We start from the raw sequence: 23,933 nt of genomic DNA on the forward strand, positions 1-23,933 counted from the left end.
CCCTGGAATTAAATACATGGAGGCTTCATCAAGTAACTTCTTTATAAGCTGATCCCACATCATCATTCTAGAGAGGATGGCATAAGGGGAATTATTTGTATCCATTTTCAACCTAAAAACACTTCAGGGAATGTCCATTTCTGGGAAGATGGAGTTTACATAATTTCCTCTATTTTCTCTGAGGACACCCAGAAACCATGAATATCATGTATAGATCACACAGAAGATTCAGAAAGCTGAAGAGAAGGCAAACTGACTAATGACCTCAGAACCAGAGGAACAACATGGTAGTGAATTCCCTAACTTGTTTCAGACTTCAAGAAACTGGAAGCCCAGAAATGCCGATGATGCAGACAAAAGAAGCCCCAACAAAATCCAGCTCTTTCTAGCCACAGGACCACAAAAGGGGCGGTCTTGCAAGACAGAACAGTTTTAGACAATAACCACTCCACTCCAGCCAAACACTACAAAAAAAAATCTTTGCCCCCTCCAATCCATGCCAGCAAAGGCCTAGAAGGGAGCCTCGACTTTCGCCTTCAAGAGGCTGTAGTGTGTCCAACACTCCTGCTGTGTGGTGTCTGAAAAGACCATGGAGAGCGCTTGTTCTTTCATCTCTACTGGCTGGTAACAAGTCCGCTCTCCACAGTGTCTTCAGGAATCCAGAGCTCTCACCTCTTCCCAGCAGCAAAGTTCTCCCAGAACTATACAGGAATATGTACAGTGGCTTTATTCATAATTTCTAAAACTGTAAACAACCAGATATCCTTCAACAGATGGTTAACATGTAACTGTGGTATATCCATGCCATAACTTAGACTATGCCATAACTTGGCCCTCATTTATTGTGGTTAATCAGTTCCAGATTCTACCATGATAAATGAATTTCCACAAAGTAGGATTCTTTATTTATATAATCGCCCCTCGCCACTTCACGCTTCAACTTTCTTGGCTTTGCTCTATTGCAGTTTTTTCAAATACTGTACTATGTACTGTATATTTGAAAAAAATCTTGATAGAGTGAAGGTGCGAAAATCGAAGCACGAAGTGGCAAAAGACAACTGTAACCCAAATCAATTCTCTAGAATTATACTGAGTAAAAAACTCATCCCCCCAAAATGTATAATCCCATTTATTATAATTCTGTCAAAATTATGGAGATAAAGAACAATGAGGGTCCGGCCGGTGTAGCTCAGTGGTTGAGCATTGAAACATGCACCAAGTTGCCAGTTCGATTCCCAGTCAGGACACATGCCCAGGTTATGGACCAGATTCCTGTCGGGGGGCATGCAGGTGGCGGCCATTCAATGTTCTCTCTCATCGATGTTTCTATCTCTCTCTCCCTCTCCCTTCCTCTCTCTCTAAAATCAATAAAGAAAAAAAAGAACACTGAGCATTGCCAAGAATTAAGGAGGGGGTGGGGTGAAGCTATAAAAGTACAGAAGGGAAGCGGCTATAGAAGTCACGTGATGAATCATGGTGAAATGTTCTGCCTCTTGCTTGCAATAATTTTCTACAGCCCAGATATATTTCACTATAGTTTCCAAGATGTTACCATTGAGGGAAACTGGGTAATAGGATTTCTATGTATTATTTTTTCTATCTTCATGTGAATCCACAATTATCTCAAAAAGTTGAACTTTAAAAAGAACCAAATCCACTACTCCTTTTCTAGGAGTCCTTGCTAAATGCAAAAAGGCAAGGCAAAGAAATAAAAGGTATACAGATTGGGAAGGAAGACAAGCTTTGTTCAGATGACATGATCGAAAGAATCAACAAAAAATAAACTAGAACTGATTACAGCAACATTGCAGGATACAAGGTTAATATGCAGTCAACTGCTTTCCTGTATGTCAACAAGTGGAATTTGAAATTTTATAAACACTATAATACCATTTACATTAGAACCCCCCCCAAAATAAAATACATACTTAGTTATTTAAATTTTTTCATGATCTATATGAGGAAAATTACAAAACTCTGATGAATGAAATCAGAGAACAAAGTAAATGGAGAGATATTCCACATTCATGGATAGGAACACTCAATATTGTCAAGATGTTAGTTCTTCCCAAGTAGATCTATAGATTCAATGCAATCCCAAGTATTGAAACCCCAAGTTATTTTATGTAGTGACAATCTGATTGTAAAGTTTATATAAAAAGGCAAAAGACCCAGACTAACAAACATAATATTGAAGAACAAAGTTGGAGAACTGATGCCACCTGGTGTCAAGACTTACTTACTATCAAGCTACAGTAATTAGGATAGTGTAGTATTGGCAAAAGAATAGACAAATAGATCAATGGAGCATAAACAGACCACCACAAATATTGTCAACTGACCTTTGACAAAGGTAACACAGCGAAGCAAAGAATCTCTTTGCGACAAATGGGGCAAAAAAATGTTCACAAACCTTAAACCTTTCAAAAAAATTAACTCAAGCCCTGGCCGGTTTGGCTCAGCGGTTAGAGCGTCGGCCTGCGGTCCGGAGAGACCCGGGTTCGGTTCCCGCTAAGGGCACATACTTCGGTTGCAGTTTGTCCCCGGCCCTGGTTGGTCGTGCAGGTGGCAGCCACTCGATGTGTCCCTTCACATCGATGTTTCTCTCTCTCTCTCCCTTCCTCTCTCTCTCCCTCCCACTCTATCTGTACAAAAAAAAAAAAATGGAAAATATCCTCGGGTGAGGATAAAAAAAAAAAAAATTAACTCAAAATGGATTTTAGGTCTCAATGTAAAATGCAAAACTATAAAAATCCTAGAAGGCAACATAGGAGAAAACCTAGATGACCTGGGTATGGTGGAGCTTTAAGATACACCAAAGATATGATCCATGAAAGAAATAAGCTGGAGTTCATTCAAGTTAAAACTTCTGCTCCGCCCTGGCCGGTTTGGCTCAGCGGTTAGAGCGTCCGCCTGCGGTCCGGAGAGACCCGGGTTCGGTTCCCGCTAAGGGCATGTACCTCGGTTGCAGTTTGTCCCCGGCCCTGGTTGGTCGTGCGGGTGGCAGCCACTCGATGTGTCCCTTCACGTCGATGTTTCTCTCTCTCTCCCTTCCTCTCTCTCCCTCCCACTCTATCTGTACAAAAAAAAAAAAAAATGGAAAAATGTCCTCGAGTGAGGATAAAAAAAAAAAAAAAAAAAAAAAAAAAAAAAAACTTCTGCTCTGCAAGACAAGCCACAGATGGGGATAAAAATATTTGCAAGGTAGCCCTGGCTGGTTTGGCTCAGCGGTTAGAGCATCGGCCAACGGTCCTGAGAGACCCGGGTTCGGTTCCCACTAGGGGCGCGTACCTCGGTTGCAGTTTGTCCCCGGCCCTAGTCAGTTGTGCGGATGGCAGCCACTCGATGTGTTCCTTTCACATCGATGTTTCTCTCTCTCTCTCTCTCTGTTCCTCTCTCTCCCTCCCACTCTACCTGAACAAAAAATGGAAAAATGTCCTCGGGTGAGGATAAAATAAATATATATATATATTTGCAAGGCAGCCCTGGCTGGTTTTGCTCAGTGGTTAGAGCATCAGCCCACAGACCAAAGAGTCACGGGTTCAATTCTGGCCAAGGGCGTGGACCTTGGTGGACCTTGGTTGCAGTTCGTCCTGAACCTGGGGTCTTGTGGGAGGCAACCAGTCGATGCGTCTCTCTCACATCAGTGTTTCTTCCTCCCTCTCTCCCTCCCACTCTATCTGAAGATAACTGGAAATATCCTTGGGTGAGGATTAAAAAAAATAATTTCTAAAAAATATTTGCGAGGCATGTATGATAAAGGATTGTTATCCTAAATATACAAAAGACCTCTAGGTGCCTTACCAAAGATACACAGATGGCAAGCAAGCATATGAAAAGATGTTCCACATCATGTGTCATCAAGGAAATACAAATTAAAAGAATGCAATACCATTACTACACACCTACTAGACTGGCCAAAGTCCAGAACAGACATCTAATCCTGGTGAGGATGTGGAACAGCAGGCACTCACGTTGCTGGTGGGAATAAGATGGTACAGCCACTTTGGAAGACAGTTTGGCAGTTTCTAACAAAAATTAAACGTATTCTTACCATATAGTCTGGCAATCACGTTCCTTATTTACCCATAGTTGAAAACTCATGTTCACCCCAAAACCTGCACGTGAGTGTCTATAGCAACTTTATTCATAATTGCCAAAACTTGGAAACAATCAAGATGTCCTCCAGTAGGTTAATGGTCAACTGTGGTATTGATAAGAGAGTGGAATATTATTAAGCATTAAAAAGAAATGAGCTATCAAGCAATGAAAAGATATGAAGGAAACTTACATGCATATCAATAAATGGAAGAAGCCAATCTGAAAAGGTTACAATACTGTATGATTCTAACTATAATATTATGGAAAATACAAAACCATGGAGACATAAAAACATCAATGAATGTCAGAGGTAGGAGAGATGAGTAGGCAGAACAGAGTTGTTTCAGGGCAGTGAAATACTCTGTAAATTTTAATAGATGTCATTATATATTTGTCCAAACCCACAGAACATACACCAAGAGTGATTCCCAAGTTAAACCTGACTATGATTTGTCAATGTAGGTTCATCCTTGGTAAAAATGTACCCTTCTTATGAGTGATGAGTGATACAGACAATGGTGGGGGCTATGCATGTGTGGAGGTAGGGGTATTGGGAAATCTCTGTGCCTTCCTCTCAATTTTCTAACCCTAAAACTGCTCTTAGTCTTAAAAACAAAAAAAAACCTAACCTATATTCAGTTTTGTTTATAGGCCTGAAATAAGTTAACCAAGAGGTAGACTGAGATGTAAGACACAATTTGATTCATTTCCTAGATGACTCCCTCCTATGGAATGGCATTTCCAGGGTCCCAGTGGCCTCCGGTATTTGACATCTGCCCAGCTATTTAAAACCTAGAAATCCCCTATTAATGTGTGTTTTCAAAATATCCAGTAATCTATGAGGAAATGAAAAAATTATGATACAGTCAATAGGCTGAATTTAAAACTACCTGTTAGATTAGCTATGTGAATTTTTTTGATGGCCTGAAATGGACCAAAAAAAATTGGATATGTCATCTTCCTGCCCTTAAATCATGCCATCCACTGTTTGGAAACAAAAGTTTAACAAAATTTGACAATCTCTCCAATAATCTTATATATGTAGCCCTAAACTCAAGCATATGCTTCATACATTCTTTTTTTAAAAATCCTAACCCGAGGAAATTTTTTTTTTTTGGTATTTTGTTCAGATAGAGTAGGAGGGAGAGAGAGAGAGAGAGAGAGAGAGAAACATTGACGTTAAAGGGACACATCGAGTAGTTGCCACCCACACGACCCAACCTGGGCAGGGGACAAACTGCAAGCAAGGTACGTGCCCTTAGCGGGAACCAAACCCGGGTCTCTGCAGACCACAGGCCAACACTCTAACCGCTGAGCCAGACCGGCCAGGGCTCGTATTTTATTTTATATGGCCATAATTTTAAGTTTGTCCTAACATCCTAAGATGAAAATCTTTTTATACTTTTTGTACAAAACTATTTTATAACAAAATAAAGAAAATCTACATTAAAATTACTAGACCCATTTAAAGAAGCGCGAGTAAAGCAGTTTTTTCACTCTTCCCCCATTTAGGCAAACATTCCAAAAAACAACTCTCTTATCAGATTCTGTATTATTTTAAACATTTTGAGAAAAATCTTTATTTGCTTTGCATACAGTAAAAATTATATTACACGTTAACATAATATATATCATTATATATATTGCCAACTAAAAGGTTTTACCACTGTTTAAAAAAACCTGAAAATGATTTTTTTAAAAAAAGCTGTACATTTTCTCCAAAAGAGGAAATTTCTAGCTTTTACTTGGGGGAAAACATTAGGTACATATGAAAAGAATGAATCCACCTTAAGTTTTTCTCTTAAGAGAAATTTGGGATTCACTAAATTGTTCAAATTTTCTTTTTCCTCTTCTTCCTTTCCAACACTTCTCCTATCTTCCTCTTCTTGGGTGACACCAGGCCACTTCCTTTCGTTCGCTTCTTACTGACACCAGCTAAACCACATTTCTTCATGTTGGGTTTTGACTGCCTTCCTGCTTCTTGCACTCCATTGCTCGATTCCTTTTTGTTGCTTTTGGGCTGTTCCTGCTTACTTACTAAAACACAAGAGACAGGGCATTTGAGATTATTTATCCCCTTTGGGAAAAATCACAGGCTGACAATAAAATGAAGTTATCTGGATCTCCTTCACTTCAATAATTCAAAGGTAACAGATTAGTTTTTTATTTTATTATTATTATTATTTAAATCCTCACCTGAGGACATTTTTGCACTTATCTTCAGATAGAACGGAAGGGAGACAGTGAGGAAGAGAGAAACATCAACATAAGAGACACATTGACTGGTTGCCACCCACATGACCCCAACCGGGGCTGGGGACGAACTACAACCGAGGTACGTGCCCTTAGCAGGAACTGAAACTGGGACTCTCTGGTCCACGGGGCGACGCTGAAACCGCTGAGCCAAACCAGCCAGAGCAGATTATTCCATTTTTTAAATGAACAATTTCACTTACCAGGAGAAAGCTCTGCAGTGGGAGGAAGGCTTTCTTTCGTGTCTGTCACGCTGTCTAGCCACACTCCAAGACACGTCAGCCTGGCGTTAGTGTTTACTTCACAAAGTAGAGATGGGGGAACATCCTAAAACAAGCAAGAAAAATGCATAACAATGCAGGGGATTTTATTTATTTATTTATTTAATTTTCTCCTCATCCGAGGACATTTTCTTTGGAATTTATCTTCAGATAGAGTGGGAAGGAGATAGGGGGGAAGAGAGAGAGAGAGAAACATCAACATGAGAGAGACACATCCACAGGCTGCCACCCACATGAACCCGACCGGGGCTGGGGACAAACTGCAACCGAGGTACGTGTCCTTAGTGGGAACTGAACCGGGACTCTCTGGTTTGCGGGCCGACGCTCTAACTGCTGAAACAAACCGGCCAGGACAACACAGGGGCATTTTAAATCATTATTATTATTTTTCTATAATTAGCTCCTTAATTTAAACCATCACATTTTCTTGAGAATAAAACATGCTATTTAGAAGAAATCTATTATCTTGATTCAGGATTGGTTTGACTAAGTCCTTCATAGAGGTAATTTCTGACTACTCAGAAACTGTAAATTCACCAAGGAATGGGACCATGTCTTGTTCATTTCTAGGTTTTAACAAAGAACCTTGCAAAAGTAGGCACTTCACAAACCATATTCAGAGTAAATAAACCAAGACTGTCTATGAGAGGGACACCATCAAAGGGAATTTAATTTTCCAATTATTTGGTTAAAACTATTATTGGTACCTATTAATGATAATTAGCAATTCCCAATGTTTTTTCAGTAATGGCAGTATTTTATCTAACAAAATTTTACAGAGAACATCAACATACAAAAAAGAAGAAAGTGGCACCTGACTGAAAAAGCAGGAGTTCTGGGATCCTGCCAGCTCCGACCCACCAGTGCCAAACCCTGAGGCAGCTCTGTGGAACCCTAGCTGTGAAATCATGAATGTCAATCATGCCTGGAAGAGATTTCAAAACCTTACTTGAGCCCTGGCAGCTTTGCTCATTGGTCACAGCGCCGGGCTGTGGATCCAAGAGTCTTCAGTTTGATTCCAGCCAAGGACACGTACCTCAGTGGTGGTTTGGTCCCCAGCCCCTGGTCAGGGTCGGGCAGGAAGCAGCCAATAGATGTGTCTCTCTCACATCAATGTTCCCGCGCCCCCCCCCCCAGTCTATCTGAAGAAAAATGGGGGGAAAAAATCCTTGGGTTAGCATTAAAAAAGAAAAACCTTACTTGAAGATCTCGTCTATGACCCTGAAGAAAAAATTCCATCTCACTTAACTCAAGGCAATATTAGTAAGACTTGCATTAAAGTATATTTTTAGTGTGCCAAGACACTGACCTTATCCTGTTTAAGCTTCCACATTTTGATGAAACCATCATTCGATGCTGTAACAATAATGTGATGCTCTGGAATTTCAAAACTGAACATGTCTTTTACCCTAGAATAGAAACATTAATACCATAAATGATTCTTTCTTCAAATAGTGCAATACTGTTATAAGCTTCTCTGCACACAGGCTCTTAATTTTTCAAGAACTATGCTTCATTCCCATGAGTCAGTGAGTCATTTTTCAGGATCTAAATTCTAAGATAAAACTGACTGTTAACCATATCTTTAAAATAAAGCTGAAAAGCCATGGTGGTGTAGCTGTTAGTTCGAGCATCATTTGCGAGAGGCAACTGATCGATGTTCTCTCTTTTCGCTCCTCCTTCCTCTCTAAAAATCAATTTAAAAAAAAAAGCTGAGCCCGGGCCGGTTTGGCTCAGCGGTTAGAGGGTTGGCCTGCGGTCTGGAAAGACCCGGGTTCGGTTCCTGCTAAGGGCACATGCCTCGGTTTCAGTTTGTCCCCGGCCCTGGTTGGGTCGTGTGGGTGGCGACCACTCGATGTGTCCCTTTCACGTTGATGTTTCTCTCTCTCTCTCTCCCTCCCTCCCTCCCACTCTATCTGAACAAAATATCGAAAAATGTCCTTGGGTGAGGATAAAAAAAAAATAAAAAAATAAAAAATAAATAAAAAAAAGTTGAAAATATGATGATGATGATAACTATAATCAGGTTATCACAAAGAAGATAAAATACTTAAAGCCTCTCCCCTCCAGAAACTACATGTTTAGTATGGAGAGAAAAGACAAAGGGATGTATCAAGACTTGTCCTAGCCCTGGCCGGTTTTGGCTCAGTGGTTAGAGCGTAGGCCCGCGGACTGGAGAGTCCTGGGTTCGGTTCCCGCTAAGGGCACGTACCTTGGTTGCAGTTTGTCCCTGGCCCCAGTTGGGGTCGTGTGGGTGACAGCCACTCGATGTGTCTCTCTCGGAGACATCGATGTTTCTCTCTTCCTCCTTCTCTCCCTCCTGCTTTAGCTAAAGATAAATGCAAAAAAAAAAACCCGTCCTCGGGTGAGGATTAAAAAAAAAAAAGACTTGTCCTATACACCCATTCCTCTCATTCCAATGCCACCACCTCTAGTCTAAGCTACTACCATTTCCTTCTGAATTATGAAGTGGCTTAACTGGCACCTCTGCTTCCTTGCCCCCTAACAATTTTTTTATTTTTATTTTTTTTATTTTTATCCTCACCCGAGGACATTTTTCCATTTTTTGTTCAGGTAGAGTGGGAGGGAGAGAGAGGAACAGAGAGAGAGAGAGAAACATCGATGTGAAAGGGACACATCGAGTGGCTGCCACCCGCACAACCGACCAGGGCTGGGGACAAACTGCAACCGAGGTACGTGCCCTTAGCGGGAACCGAACCCGGGACTCTCAGGACTGCAGGCCGACGCTCTAACCGCTGAGCAAAACTGGCCAGGGCCAATTTTTTAAAATGGAAATCAAATCATATTACTCCTAGGCTTAAAATTCTACAAAGCTAGGATCTACATTAAAATAACACGGGAAAGGAGGAAGTTATTGGGGCTATTTAGGAAGCAAGACTGACCATAAATTGACAACTGCTGAAGCTGGGTGGTGGGTCTATAGGGGCAGTTTTTTAAACTGGCTTATCTGCCTTTAAATTTTTCCATAAGAAATAAACATAATAAAATATACAAAGGCATTTAATATAAAATCCAAACTCTTCCCAACTTGGTACACTCTGATCTAGTAACACAGGTTGTCTATCTGTTCCTAAAATACACCCAGACCTTTCCTCCCTCAGAGCCAGTGAGTGAGCCAGCAGTTCTCTCCTTCTTAAAAACAGTTTCCTTTTTTATCTCTAAGGCCCCACTCCCCTTCCCTGATCATGTTAACTAGGCCTGTCTTGTGATAGCAGTATTGTGAGTATTTACAAAGAGATTTCTCAAAACTTAACTATTACTTAGAAAATAAGAACTCTTACTTAAGATGTAGAACATGGACTTCCGGTCAAGATCGCGTCCTCCCACAACCACATCAAAATTACAACTAAACTACAGCACAACCATCCCTCAGAACCGCCTGAAATCAAGCTGAATGGAAGTTCTACAACTTCAGAATTAAAGCAGCAGCCACACCGAGACTGGTAGGAGGGGCAGAGGCGCAGACGGGCTGGTCCCACAGCTATATGTGGCGGATAAAAATCAGGAGGACGCCTCAGTTGGGAAGATCCTCCTTGAAGAGTGAGGGGTCCCCATCCCACATCAGGCGCCCAGCTCAAGGTTCCAGTGCCAGCAAGAGAAGTCCTCATCACTTCTGGCTATAAAACCAGGGGGAACTGAGGCTGAGGGAGGCTGCGGCTGCTGGAGCCCCAGGCAGCTCCTCTTAAAGGGCCGGTGCACAGACTTAGTCGGACTTACTCCCTCTAAGCTCGGAGGGGAGACAGCTTGAGGGGCGCCAGAGACATACAGGGAAGAACTGAGCTGTCTGGCCTCCGGACGAGGGCTACGAGGCAGCTTTCTCTCAACAAACGTGCTGGCGGAGCCTTTGTTCTCCTGGTGAGCCCTTCGCCAGGGTGGCAGACGGCTGCCATATCTGGGACTCCAGCAACCTGGCTCACACTGTTTGCCCTGCCCTGGTGATTCCCTGAAGTCCTGCCCCCCCCAACTTTCGAAATCTCTCAAACAAGCAGCACCTATTCTCAGTGAGCCCCACACCTCTCGTTAAGTGGCCCCAGGCCTGGCACTAGAAGCAGCCAGCCTTGGTTCACAACCTGGCTTTTCCTGGTCACCTCCAAGCCCAGCACAAGCAGCAGCCATTGGCAGATCACTCTGCAGCTTATCCAGGTGGCCCTGGGTAGAACACAGGTGAGGCTGACCTCGCTCCAGGGCCAGCACACCCAGTGAACACCTTCAGACCACACTGAAGCACCACCACCCAACCACCTCCACAAGTGACACACTCAAGGAGTGGACTCAGTGGGTACCAGCGCCCTGCTGAAGTAAGTCTTGCTCTGTGAGGTGGGACCCTACACCACTGATCCTCCAAGGCTGTCAGAGGCCAGTGGTCAGTGGGCACAGCCAGTCCTTGCAGATGGTCAGCCTGAGTAAATTACTCCCACTGATGTGCTAACAGCAATCAAGATTCAATTACAACAGAAGAGTGTACAGTCCATAGCAGGGCCCAGCTGGGGTGATCAGGGAGGCTGTACCACTGGATCCTACAGGATACCTACTGCAATAGGCCTCCCTACGAAGCCTAAGAGATACAGCAACTCTACCTAATACATAGAAACAATCACAGGGAAGCAGCCAAAATGAGGAGACAAAGAAACATGTCCCAAATTAAAAGAAAAACAAAACTCCAGGAAAAGAACAAAATGGAGATAAGCAATCTATTAGATGCAGAATTCAAAACACTAGTTATGCCCTGGCTGGTTTGGCTTAGCGGTTAGAGTGTCGGCCTGCGGTCCAGAGACACCCGGGTTCGGTTCCTGCTAAAGGCGCGTACCACGTTTGCAGTTTGTCCCCGGCCCTGGTTGGGCCCTGCGGGTGGCAACCACTCGATGTGTCCCTTTCACATCTATGTTTCTCTCTCTTTCTCTCCCTCCCTCCCACTCTAGCTGAACAAAAATGGAAAAAACGTCCTTGGGTGAGGATTAATAAATAAATAAATAAAAACACTAGTTATATGGTTGTTCAAGGAACTTGGTGAGACATTGAAGGACCTTAGTGAGACTTTCAAGGAACTTAGAACATCAACAACATAAAAAAGGACCTGTCAGAAATGAAGGATGCACTGACTAAAATAAAGAATAATTTACAGGGAATCAATAGTAGAGTAGGTAAAGCCAAGAAGCAAACCATCAATTTGGAATATAAGGAAGCAAAAAACACCCAATCAGAATAGCAAAAAGAAAAAAGAATCCAAAAAAATGAGGATAGTGTAAGGAGACTCTGGAACAACTTCAAGCATGCCAACATTTGCATCTTGGGGTGCCAGAAGAAGGGAGGGAACAAGAAATCAAAAACCTATTTGAAACAATAATGGCAGAAAACTTCTCTAACTTGGTGAAAGAAACAGACATACAAGTCCAGAAAGCACAGAGAGTCCCAAACAAGATGAACCCCAAGAGGCCCACACCAAGACAAATCATCATCAAAATGCAAAAGGTTAAAGACAAAGAGAGAATCTTAAAAGCAGCAAGAGAAAAGCAGTTACCTACAAGGGAGTTCCCATAAGACTGTCAGCTGATTTCTCAAAAGAAACTTTGCAGGCCAGAAGGGAGTGGCCAGAGAAGGTGAGTTCATCACCACCAAACTGGTATTATATGAAATGTTGAAGGGTCTTCTTGAAGAAGAAGAACAAAAATATGAACAATAAAATGGCAATATAGTCCTGGCCGGTTTGGGTCAGTGGTTAGAGCGTTGGCCTGTGGTCTGGGGAGACCCGGGTTCAGTTCCCGCTAAGGGCATGTACCTCGGTTGCAGTTTGTCCCTGGCCCTGGTTGGGTCGTGCAGGTGGCAGCTACTCAATGTGTCCCTTTCACGTTGATGTTTCTCTCTCTCTCTCTCCCTCCCACTCTATCTGACCAAAAAATGGAAAAATGTCCTCAGGTGAGGATAAAAAAAAAAAAAAAGGCAATATATATCTATCAACAATTGAAGCTATAAACAAAATGAGCAAGGAGAACAGAAACAGATTCATAGATACAGAGAACTGTTTGTTGCTTGCCAGATGGGCGGGGCCTGGAGGGATGGGTGAAAAAGATGAAGGAATTAAGAAGTACAAATTGGTTGTTAGACTGATGAACCTCAAAGGCAGCGGTTCTCAACCTGTGGGTCAACGACCCCTTTGGGGGTCAAACAACCCTTTCACAGGGGTCGCCTAAGACATAACAGTGGCAAAATTACAGTTATGAAGTAGCAACAAAAAGAATTTTATGGTTGGGGGTCACTACAACATGAGGAACAGTATTAAAGGGTTGCGGCATTAGGAAGGTTGAGAACCACTGCTCAAAGGGAAGGGGGGATGGAGGGTGGGATGAGATAAACCAAAGAACTTCTATACATATATATATAACCGATAGATACCAACAATTTGGTTATGCATATATGTATAGAGTAGAGAAGGCAGGAGCGGGGCGGGATTGGAGAGGAGGGTCAATGGGGAATAAAAGGGGGGACAATCCACAATACATTCAACAATAAAGATGAGTTAAAAAAAAAAGATGTAGAACATGCAAATGAAATACATTTGAGTATAACTCTTTACATTATCACCTTTTTCAAAATTATACAGAAAGCAGGGGAAGAGTCAGACAGAACTGGGTTTGGATCCCACCTCCATCAGCTAACAGTGGGGTAAATCTTGACAAAGTCACTTACTATTTACTCTGGGACTCAGTGTCTGCCCCCAGAAATACAGTGAGCAGTAAGAGATAGCAGAGCCTGGCACAAAACAGAAGTCTGTAATGCCCCGTATTTTTTCTGCAGGAAAAACAATTGGGGTATCAAGGGGGAAGATGTGGACAAGGGGGATAAAGTAAAAAGGAAAGAGTGATCAGGTGTAAAGTTCAAGATTGTTTACATTTTTTCCCCCATTTAAATATGAAATATGGTTGATTTCAGGCCCCAAGACTAATGAAATTATTGGAAAAGTATCTTGTCCAAGTGACTAGTCCTGATGACAACCTCACTACTTTTCCATTTACTACGGTCAAGAAGACATTTCCACCATCCTCAGATTCCAGATATCATATACATGCAGATACGCCTATCTCTACAATTGTTCATAAAAAACATACACCCTGCTTTATGAAAGTATTATAACATTTATTGAGACTGTACACATATACACAATAAATTGGGAAAAAAATACCTGTTTTCATGAGCTTTAAATTCACAGAGGCACATTAATGAATCAGTGTCAAAAAACCTTACAACTTCTTCATCTCCAGCCACTGCAAGAACAGACTCCTAAGAGAGAAAAGGAATAATACCCAGAATGTCAAACAATTCCGACCATCACATATATTCAACTTCTACCACTTATTTCTGATCACTTACTGAAAGAAACGTAACAGAAGATACTCTCTTTTCATTTGTGATGGTGCCACTAACAGATGCTGTGTCAAGATGATAGACATCTATTTTATTCAGTATGACAACGATGTATTTCTCTCCTCTTGGGGACCACTCCACTATGTGAGCATCTATAAGTTAAAAAGCAAAATCTTTTCATTTCATAAATAAAAAATAAAATGATCAGGGTAATAATAAAAAAACAAATATTTATGCTGCACATTTTCACATCCATTATCCTACTGAATACTCAAACTTATGTTATTTTGTGGGTTCAATTTTAGACAATAAACTGGGTTAAAAGAATCATTAAAGGTTAGAGAGCTGGCAGGTGGCAGAACCACAGGAATCCCTACCTAAAATGAGGAAAGTAACCCAAAGCATTTGCTCTCAGAGGTAAGCACCCTCAAGCAGGAGAATAAACATGTACATGCATACCCATAAGTGCGTGTGCATACGCACGTGTGCATATTCATATTTCAAGTTATCATAAAATACATTCCAAACAAAAATACTCACTCTGTTTTATATTTTTTATGAATGCCGATCTTCCTTCCACAAGATTCCACGTTCTGTAAAACAAGAAGCTTACTTACGGCATGATCACTAACTTTTACTAGATATAAAGGTAAGCATAATGAAGACTTACTCAAATGACAATTTACTAAATATGTGGCCATTCAGAAGAACTGCCATTTTTCCTACAGCAATATCTGAAATATTTATTATCAAGATCAACTTGTTAGAGGGGTATCCCCATATCCCTTTAATATATTTAATGTATTTTCAAAAGTTTTCACCTCTTAAAACATTTCTTTTTAGGACCGTGCTCCCCTTCACTTCACAGCTTACAATGACTGAAAGGTAATACAGAGCCTGTCCTTTTTCCCTACCATTACGAACAGGTTCACTAGCTTTCAACCTTTCCTTGTATCACAATATTTTTGGGATTCTTGTTGTACTTGGAGAACAAAGACCACAACTAAGTAAAGATGCTCTTGGGCATGAATAACTTACCTTAATGTCTTATCTGTACCCACAGACAGGGCCAACTTGCCAGATGGGTGAATAGAAAGAAACGTCACATGTCCTCTAAAAGGAAACCAACAGTTAACCCCAAACTCGACTGGCACCTGGAGACTGCCTATGAGAAAGGGCAGGACTCACTTGTGTGCCTTAATCGACTTCAGGCACTCCCATTTCTTTGCATCCCAGACACAAATGAGTCCGTCTTCCGCCCCACTGATTAAGTGCCTGTTGCCATGGAATTTCAGGCAAGTTATTGAGCCTATGGAAAAACAAAATAGGCAAAATTAATATTCAAAACTATTATTTTGAATGCAAATTCCATTTCTGGTTTGAAGACTATGCTGTGGTAAATAAAACATCCATGTAAGTATTACTGAATTAAACCGTAACATCTTAAGTGAAAAAATTAATTTTTAATATAATAGTTTCAAGCCTATGCAAATATTTTCTCTAGTTGTAGATATCAACTTGAACTGACCAGTTCACTTTCTTGCTGTACATTCCCATAATCATAAATTTAGGAGCTAGCTATAAGAGTGTTTGAGAAGTCAAACAAAAATGACCAGCTAGCAGCCAACCTGGGGAAACAAGCTGAGATGTACAACCACATGACTTCTACTTTCTTAACTTCTACAGTCAGCTACCATTCACTCACAATCCCACAACCATGCCAGAGCTGTTTCTGATTTGACTTCTACACAGTTCTCATCCCTGTGATAAGAAATAAAATGTTTCTCTTCTACTATGCCCTCTATCCCTCCCATAGTTCAAATATTAAAAGGCTGAAGGAGGTGAGTTGATGGAAGAACCCAGCACACCTCTAGCTCTAAAAGCAGTCCATGCCTTTATACATTTACCCTCAAGTAAAATTCCCTATCCTTTGAAGCTGTGTCAGCCCTATAGCTCAGGAGCGAGCAGGCCAAGTCTGGCCGGAAGAGCTTTTGTCAATGCAGTGTTACTGGAACATAGCTTTACTCATTCAGTTATAAGACATGGCTGCTTTCACACTATAGCCGCAGAGATGAACAATCATAACAGAGGCCAGGTGGCCACAGAGCCTAAACATTTACTATTTTGTTTTCTATGGAGTAAGAATATAAACCCCTGGGACACTACTGTTCATCTGCACACCTACTGGTCAGTCCTTTACATTGCCCTTTAGAATGAAAGAGCCAAAGGTCTTTGATGAATAATTGTGTACCTCTCCCCGGCCCCACTTACTATGCGGGCTTACATACCACCTTCTTCTCAAAGTGGGAGGCTTTTGCTCTCTTTGCCCATGTTTTCCTTCTTTCCTAATACTTTTTTTTTTTCCTTTTTAATCCTCACCCAAGGACATTTTTCCATTTTTTGTACAGATAGAGTGGGAGGGAGAGAGAGGAAGAGACAGAGAGAGAGAAACATCGATGTGAAAACCGAAGTACGCGCCCTTAGCGGGAACCGAACCCAGGTCTCTCCGGACCGCAGGCCGACGCTCTAACCGCTGAGCCAAACCGGCCAGGGCCTAATACCTTATTTCTTACTCTGGATATTCTGCTTTCCCACATCTACTCTTGCCCGTGCCCCCATCTGCTCCCTGGAAAAGAGCTTATCTATTACCAACGTACAGACAACGAGGACTTATACACGGAATAAAGGAAACCAAGGGCCCTATTTCGTTCACCCCCACCCCCTTCAAACTCCTAAGTAAATCCTTCTCTTATTGTTGAACACCAGTACCAATGGGTTTGGACAGATCAGTTTTGTGTACAAACATATTTTTCTACTGAGTTTTTATAGAGAAAGAGAGAAATAGAAACATCAATGTGAAAGAGAAACATTGATTGGCTGCCTCCTGCATGCCTCCTACTGGGATGGAGCCCGAAACCAGGTATGCGCCCTGATTGGGAATTGAACCAGGACCTCTCAGTCCATGGGACGACGCTCAATCCACTAAGCCACACTGGCTGGGCAAACCAGTTTATTTAAATTACCTCTTCCAACCCGGCTGGTACGGCTCAGTGGTTAAGCATCAACCCATGCACTAAGAGGTCGCCGGTTCGATTCCTGGTCAGGGCACATGCCCAGGTTGTGGGCCTGATCCCAGTGAGTGGCCTGCAGGAGGCGGCCAATTGATGTTCTCTCTCATCGGTGTTTCAATCTCTCTCTCCCTCTCCCTTCCTCTCTCTAAAATCAATAAAGAAAATAATAATAATTAAATAAATAAATTACCTCTTCTAAGTCTTTGAGAGAAGCCTTCCTTATATAAACTGGGATTAGAAGACAGAAAGGAAAAAAAATGTATGTTGAAATGAATCAAAGCCTAGCTTCTGTTGAAAAGCAAGACACTTGTCAAAGTAGCTAAGGACCACATAATATAAGACAGACACTGATCACTCCAAATTTATTGCCAGACAGCAATGCTTGAGGTGGGACTTCTGAAATATATGAAGACAAGACAGGAAAGGGTACCCATCTTAATGGCAGGAAACCAACTTTCTTGGCTGAGTTTCCCTAAACTAAATATCTAATTAATTCTACTCATTTGAGTTGCTCCTCTCCATTTTCCCTTTTCTTGAACACATGTTAAACCCCTCATTCTTTTTTTTTTTTTTTTTTTATCCTCACCCGAGGATATTTTTCCATTTTTTGTACAGATAGAGTGGGAGGGAGAGAGGAAGGGAGAGAGAGAGAGAAACATCGATGTGAAGGGACACATCGAGTGGCTGCCACCCGCACGACCAACCAGGGCCGGGGACAAACTGCAACCGAAGTACGTGCCCTTAGCGGGAACCGAACCCGGGTCTCTCCAGACCGCAGGCCGACGCTCTAACCGCTGAGCCAAACTGGCCAGGGCAAACCCCTCATTCTTTGTCTCCTGGGAAAACACAATGAAAATAGAATATAATGTTCAATACTGAGAAAAAAATTACCTGTTCAGTCTTTCTATTCCTTGATCTTGCCACTATCCTGGGCAACTGCACCATCTGTGTGGAAAACCCAATCATGACTTGAGAATCACTATTTTTTTTACTTATTCAAGTCCGGTGACCTTTGCCTTCTCTGTATTTTAGTCCCTCACACCCACAGCCTGAACAGTTACCACCTAGAGCTGCTCCACATCAGAACTCTTGAACTCTAAGAATCTATTCTCTAAACGAAACCTCACATCTTTCCAGCCCTTTCGTGCCTTCCATCACTCACATTCCACGTGCTTTCTTATTTCAGAGATTTGCAAACCCTTAATAATCCATTTTCCCTAAGATGAAATCCTAAGCTGTTCTTTCACCAAAATCCTCAATACCTCTCTAATTTAACCCTTCTACTGCACACACCAAATAACTTCCCTTGCTCTACAGAAATGCTTGTAGCTTACTGCAAAGTGATGTCACTAAATCCAGAACCTTCAAATTCAACTGGGCTGCTCTCATCAGTCCTTTTGCTTGTTCTTAATCACTGTCTCTTTTACATCATTACTAACTGCCAGCACTTTCCTCAAACCTGAATCACTCCCTCGCTCCCATTCAATTCTTAAATTCCTCCTCTCAAGGACCACCAGGATCTGGCACCATCTACTTCTCCAGCCATTTCAACCTTCATTTTTAAAAAAATCCTCACCTGAGGATATTTTTTCCCATTTATCTTCAGAAAGAGTAAGAGGGTAAGAGAGAGAGGGGGGGGGGGGAGAGGGAGGAAGGAAGAGAGAGGGAGGGAGGAAGAGAGAGGGAGGGAGGGAGGGAGGGAAAAACATCGACATGAGAGAGACACATCAATTGGTTGCCTCTTGCATGACCCTGACCAGGGCTAGGGACTGAACCACAACCGAGGTACATGCCCTTGACCGGAATTGAACGTGTGACTCTTTAGTCCATGGGCCGATGCTCTAACCACTTAGCAAATGAGCCAGGGCATCAACCTTTATTTTTAACCTTCTCGAAATACTAACCTGTTTACAATCCTCCTGCACACTAGTGATTAAAAACATGGGCTTTAGACCTAGGTTCAAGTTCTAGTTCCACTGTTTTGTGACCTTGGGCAAGTCATGTAACATCTTTGAACCAAGGTTTTCTCTTCTACAAACTGAAAATACAATGTACCTTTTTGGCACACTGCTGGGTACCTAATACCCCTTCATTAAAATTAGCTATCAGTATGATGCTGCTACTTATGCTCCTCACACTGCCTACTCTGCATGGAATGCCCTCTCCCTCTTTGCAAACTTTACCTGGCTAACAGCTGGTGTTTCTCTTTTAAGGTAATTCAGCTGTCATTTTAAGGAAGTTTTCAGTGAAAATTCATTTCCTTCCCCTTCCCCCCAGATAGTTAAATGCTTCCTTTCTGTCTCTCAGTACAGATTGTGAACAACTTAAGGACAAAGAACCACATTTTTTTCATTTCTGTAATTCCTAGCACAGAATCTGCTTAATGAATTGTGCAAGTGAAGTCAAACTGAAAAGTAATAATACCTCAACACTTTTACTTTGCAGGGATGAGGAACGTCCAGCCCACGGACCACATAAGGCCCACTAAATCAATACCAGCTAATAGCACACGCCTCACCAAATTGTCCTAACCAAATATAGTAGGCTAATTTTTTTTTAAATCCTCACCCTAGGACATTTTTGCATTTATCTTCACATAGAGTGAGAGGAAGAGAGGGAGAGAAACATCAATGTGAGAGACACACTGACTGGTTGCCACCCACACAACGTCAACCAGGGCCAGGGACAAACTGCAACCGAGGTACATGCCCTTAGCAGGAACCAAACCCGGGTCTCTCTGGTCTGCCAGCCGATGCTCTAATCGCTGAGCCAAACCGGCCAGGGCAGTAGGCTAATTTTTAAGTTGATAATTCTGTATGGCCCACGAATGATGTTATAAATATCCAAGTGGTCCTTGGCAGAAAAAAGGTTCCCCACTCCTGGGAGGATATCATTTCTTACCATTGTGATGCACTAGAGCCCCATGGTCTATCTTCTTTTTCATGTCATAAATATGAATTGTTTCATCTTTGCTTCCAGTGACTACAAAACGACTATTTGTAGCCACCGCTGACAAGGAGGCCGTGTGGGCATGGTGAGTAAAATCAGCCACAGGAGTCCATTTCTGCTGAAGAGTAAAACATACAATCAATGTCACAATTATATCAGAGATCTCTAGAAACTGATAAGTGGGCCTGGCCGGTGTGGCTCAGTGGCTGAGCATCGACCCATGCACCAAGAGGTCACCAGCTCCATTCCTGGTCAGGGCACATGCCCAATTTGTGGGCCTGATCCCCAGTGGGGGGCATGCAGGAGGCAGCCAATTGATGTTTTTTCTCATTGATGTTTCTGTCTCTCGCTCCCTCTCTAAAAAAATCAATAAAGAAAAAAAAAATTTAAAAGAGAAACCAATAAGTGGTTCCACAATCCATGAAAACTTCCAAAGGATCTTACAAATGGAGAAAAAAACTATGCAATGAAAAGTAGATTAAAACAAAGAACCCACCCTGGCCGGTTTGGCTCAGCAGTTAGAGCATCGGCCTGCCGGTCCAGAGAGACCTGGGTTTCGGTTCCCGCTAAGGTCATGTACCTCGGTTGCAGTTTGTCCCCAGCCCTGGTTGGGTCGTGCGGGTGGCAACCACTCGATGTGTCCCTTTCACATCGACATTTCTCTCTCTCTCCCACTCTATCTGAACAACAACAACAACAAAAAAAGGAGCCCTGGCCGGTTTGGCTCAGCGGTTAGAGCGTCGGCCTGCGGTCCGGAGAGACCCGGGTTCGGTTCCCGCTAAGGGCACGTACTTCGGTTGCAGTTTGTCCCCGGCCCTGGTTGGTCGTGCGGGTGGCAGCCACTCGATGTGTACCTTTCACGTCGATGTTTCTCTCTCTCTTCCTCTCTCTCCCTCCCACTCGATCTGTACAAAAAATGGAAAAATATCCTCTGAGGATAAAAAACAAAGAACCCAATAAGTGAAAAGGGAAGGTAAAACAAGGAGATGGGACTGTGATGCTGAGTATCATGATTCCAAAACAGTTATGAGGACTGGACTACAGGGCCTTTAAGTTCCCAGACAAATCCTTAACTCCTTATTATATTTACTTATATGTGAGACTCTCATACTTTTCATTCATTTAGATGTTCAATTTTGATTTGAACTTATTTACTCAAAAACTAAGTGACTACTATGTGCCCGGCATCATTTTAGGCAGTTGATACATAGCAATAAACATGAGAAACAAAAATCCCTTTCCAAATAAAACTGCCATTCCTGTGGAAGAGACAAACAAATTAATATGTCACACAGAAATAACTATAATCACAAGCCCTGTAAAGAAAATAAAGAGGATTAATAGTATGTTTCTATTAGTACCAATATAAGCCCTAGAGACTAACCAATGAAGTTTCAAGAACTCTACACTTACTGACATGTAACGTTTAGACTGGATAAGTGTGATTGGTTGAGTGCAAAGAATAGATGCACACACATCTCTCCAAATGAAAGAGATGCATCAAGAAATATTACAGTCATCCCTTGCCACTTCACGCTTCGACTTTAATATAGTATAGTATTTGAAAAAACCACGATAAAGCGAAGCCACGAAAGTCGAAGTGCGAAGTAACGAGGGACAACTGTATATAAATAAAGAATCCTACTTCGCAGAAATTCATTCATCGCAGTAGAGTCTGGAACTGATTAACCGTGATAAACGAGGGCCAACTGTACTCAAACAAACCAACCAAGGAAGAAAAATCCCACCAAATTTCTTTGAACACATTTATAGTGTGTTATTGCAAAGTAATTCTTAAGTAAATACAGCAACAGATAGTCCTTCCGTCAACCAAAACTCAAGGAGCCTCCTCTGAGTAAAGAGAGAGACAACATTGGGGGGGGGGGGGGGGAGGCTACTGTGGCCATAAATCAAAAAGAATAACCTTTGCATATCTGTATTATAGAGGGAATGTTGGTTATCTGGGCTATTGTCTATCTAGGTGTATAAGCAGCATTGGGCAATGGTTAAGAGCTTCGAGTGCTCAGAGATGCCTGGGGGATTTGAGTCCCAGGTCTGCCAAATATTAGCTGTATGACCTTGAGGTCACTTAACCTATCTTTTTTATTTTCCTTTATTGATTTTAGAGAGAAAGAAAGGGAGAGAGAGAGAGATAGAAACATCGGGATTTGGCCCACAACCTGGGCATGTGCCCTGACTGGGAATCGAACCAGTGACCTCATGGTGCATGAGTCAGTGCTCAACCACTGAACCTCACCTGCTAATCCACTTAACCTATATCAATGTCAGGTTCCTCATATGTAACATGGATATAACTGTACCTGCCTCAGAGGATTGCTGTGAGGTTAAATAACTGTGAGGTCTGGACCATGGTAAGCAACATTATTACAAAGAGAACACAATCAGTAGCATCATCTTTAAATATTCAAAACGTGTCACCTTCCAACCAAAGGGAGATTAACAACCAGCGCAGAAAACAGTCAACAAAAGCAATTAGTTAAGTCACATACTTCTAATTTTCTGGTTAATTCAAGACTGACACCTTAACTTTTCCATTAAGAAACACTCAATGGCCCTGGCCGGTTTGGCTCAGCGGTTAGAGCATCGGCCTGCGGTCCAGAGAGACCCGGGTTCGGTTCCCGCTAAGGGCACGTATTTCGGTTGCAGTTTGTCCCCGGCCCTGGTTGGTCATGCGGTGGCAGCCACTCAATGTGTCCCTTTCACATCGATGTTTCTCTCTCTCTCTCTCCCTCTCTCTCCCTCCCACTCTATCTGTACAAAAAATGGAAAAATGTCCTTGAGTGAGGATAAAAAAATAAAAAATACGAAACACTCAATGAAAAAGGTTTTTAAGAGATACCTAGAAGTACTAAGGAAGAAAAAATAGTCCTGGACTAAAAGATCTTATTTGTAGTCCTGGGTATACCCTAATTACCTGTTTGACTACTGGCAATTTACTTAATTTTTTATTCATATATCCAGTAAAATACTTATATTTTGTTGTAATTTTTCTCCATATATTTGTCTCCCAGTCTCCTCTCCCTTATGTCAGGAAGATCTCTAGCGCAGGATACATACCTTAGGCTTCTTTGCACCTTCACTGCAAGTAAGGGTCCACAGTAATGAGCTAGTGTCATCCTGACCCAGTTCTAGTATTTTTTAAAACTCCAGGACAGAGATTCAGTGCGAACACCTAAATGCTGTCAATTTATGACAGCGACCCTTAAAATCCATAATATACGACTCATTTGAGAGTTCGCAGAAATGCCTGCTTTCTTTGTGCACCGTAGTAAAAAAATATGTGCCATAATAGACATTACCTAGTTTTATGAAATGCTTACTTCATGTTTTAAAAAGATAACCTATACTTAGGTCTCCTGAGCTTGATTCATCAATTAATCAGACGGTGTGTTCACCTCTGGTTTTGTGTTTACCTCGGCCGTGTGGGAACCAGGCCTGACCTTCCCCCACCCACACGTCCGGCGGTCCCTCGGTGCGTCGGCGCTTACCTGGCGGTCGCCGCTCGCCTTGGGCTCCGGGTGTACAGCGAACCCAAAAAGGACCTGCTCGTAGCTACCAGCGACCAGCTCCATGTAGTAGGACACGTGCCCCTCCAGGGCTCAGCGTAGGGGGCGGAGACTAAAGCGGATGCAAGCGCAGGGGTCCTTCCTCCGTCGGCGCTCAAAATGACGTCATGACCGTGGGACTGCCAAAGCGCCTGCATCCGTGAAAATGGGTTTAGCGCTCAAAGATCACGCAAGATTTTCAAGCGAAGAATAAGGAAGGATGCTACATGAGGGGTTCTCATTGCTAAGAGAAAAAAATTGAAGTAAACAGGCATATTCTAGGAAGCTGTGAGCCAGGCGCGTCTGAGGGAAGTGGGCGGGACATCTCGGCA

The 23,933-nt window shown here is 42.4% G+C and overlaps 1 protein-coding gene across 3 annotated transcripts; it reads right to left on the reverse strand.

The window, feature by feature from the left end:
- Positions 1-3,907: 3,907 nt before the first annotated feature.
- PAK1IP1 (PAK1 interacting protein 1) lies at positions 3,908-23,641 on the reverse strand. Of its 3 annotated transcripts, XM_036256168.1 has the most exons (11): positions 23,545-23,634; positions 19,988-20,153; positions 15,204-15,324; positions 15,054-15,128; positions 14,556-14,608; positions 14,022-14,167; positions 13,834-13,931; positions 7,945-8,044; positions 6,558-6,681; positions 5,889-6,138; positions 3,908-4,028 (listed from the first exon to the last, which is right to left on the reverse strand). In XM_036256168.1, the coding sequence occupies exons 1-10, from the start codon at positions 23,626-23,628 to the stop codon at positions 5,933-5,935; spliced, it is 1,173 nt and encodes a 390-aa protein (XP_036112061.1). In that variant the 5' UTR covers positions 23,629-23,634; the 3' UTR covers positions 3,908-4,028; positions 5,889-5,932. The 3 variants fall into 3 exon arrangements, with proteins under 3 accessions (XP_036112061.1, XP_036112062.1, XP_036112060.1); XM_036256169.1 differs by lacking the exon at positions 3,908-4,028 and having other exon boundaries at positions 5,753-6,138; positions 19,988-20,150; positions 23,545-23,641; XM_036256167.1 differs by lacking the exon at positions 3,908-4,028 and having other exon boundaries at positions 5,753-6,138.
- Positions 23,642-23,933: the final 292 nt, after the last annotated feature.

The sequence above is a fragment of the Molossus molossus genome, unplaced genomic scaffold (assembly GCF_014108415.1).
Source record: "Molossus molossus isolate mMolMol1 unplaced genomic scaffold, mMolMol1.p scaffold_m16_p_12, whole genome shotgun sequence".
NCBI classification, from domain to species: domain Eukaryota; kingdom Metazoa; phylum Chordata; class Mammalia; order Chiroptera; family Molossidae; genus Molossus; species Molossus molossus.

Excerpts from the sequence above, each read along its gene's own strand:
- PAK1IP1 (XM_036256168.1), bottom strand. The coding sequence starts at position 23,628 with ATGGAGCTGGTCGCTGGTAGCTACGAGCAGGTCCTTTTTGGGTTCGCT. Across the intron at positions 6,682-7,944 it reads GGAAGCTTAAACAGGATAAG|GATGTTCCCCCATCTCTACT; the intron begins GTCAGTGTCTTG and ends TGCTTGTTTTAG. Across the intron at positions 6,139-6,557 it reads CACTGCAGAGCTTTCTCCTG|TAAGTAAGCAGGAACAGCCC; the intron begins GTAAGTGAAATT and ends CTTGTGTTTTAG.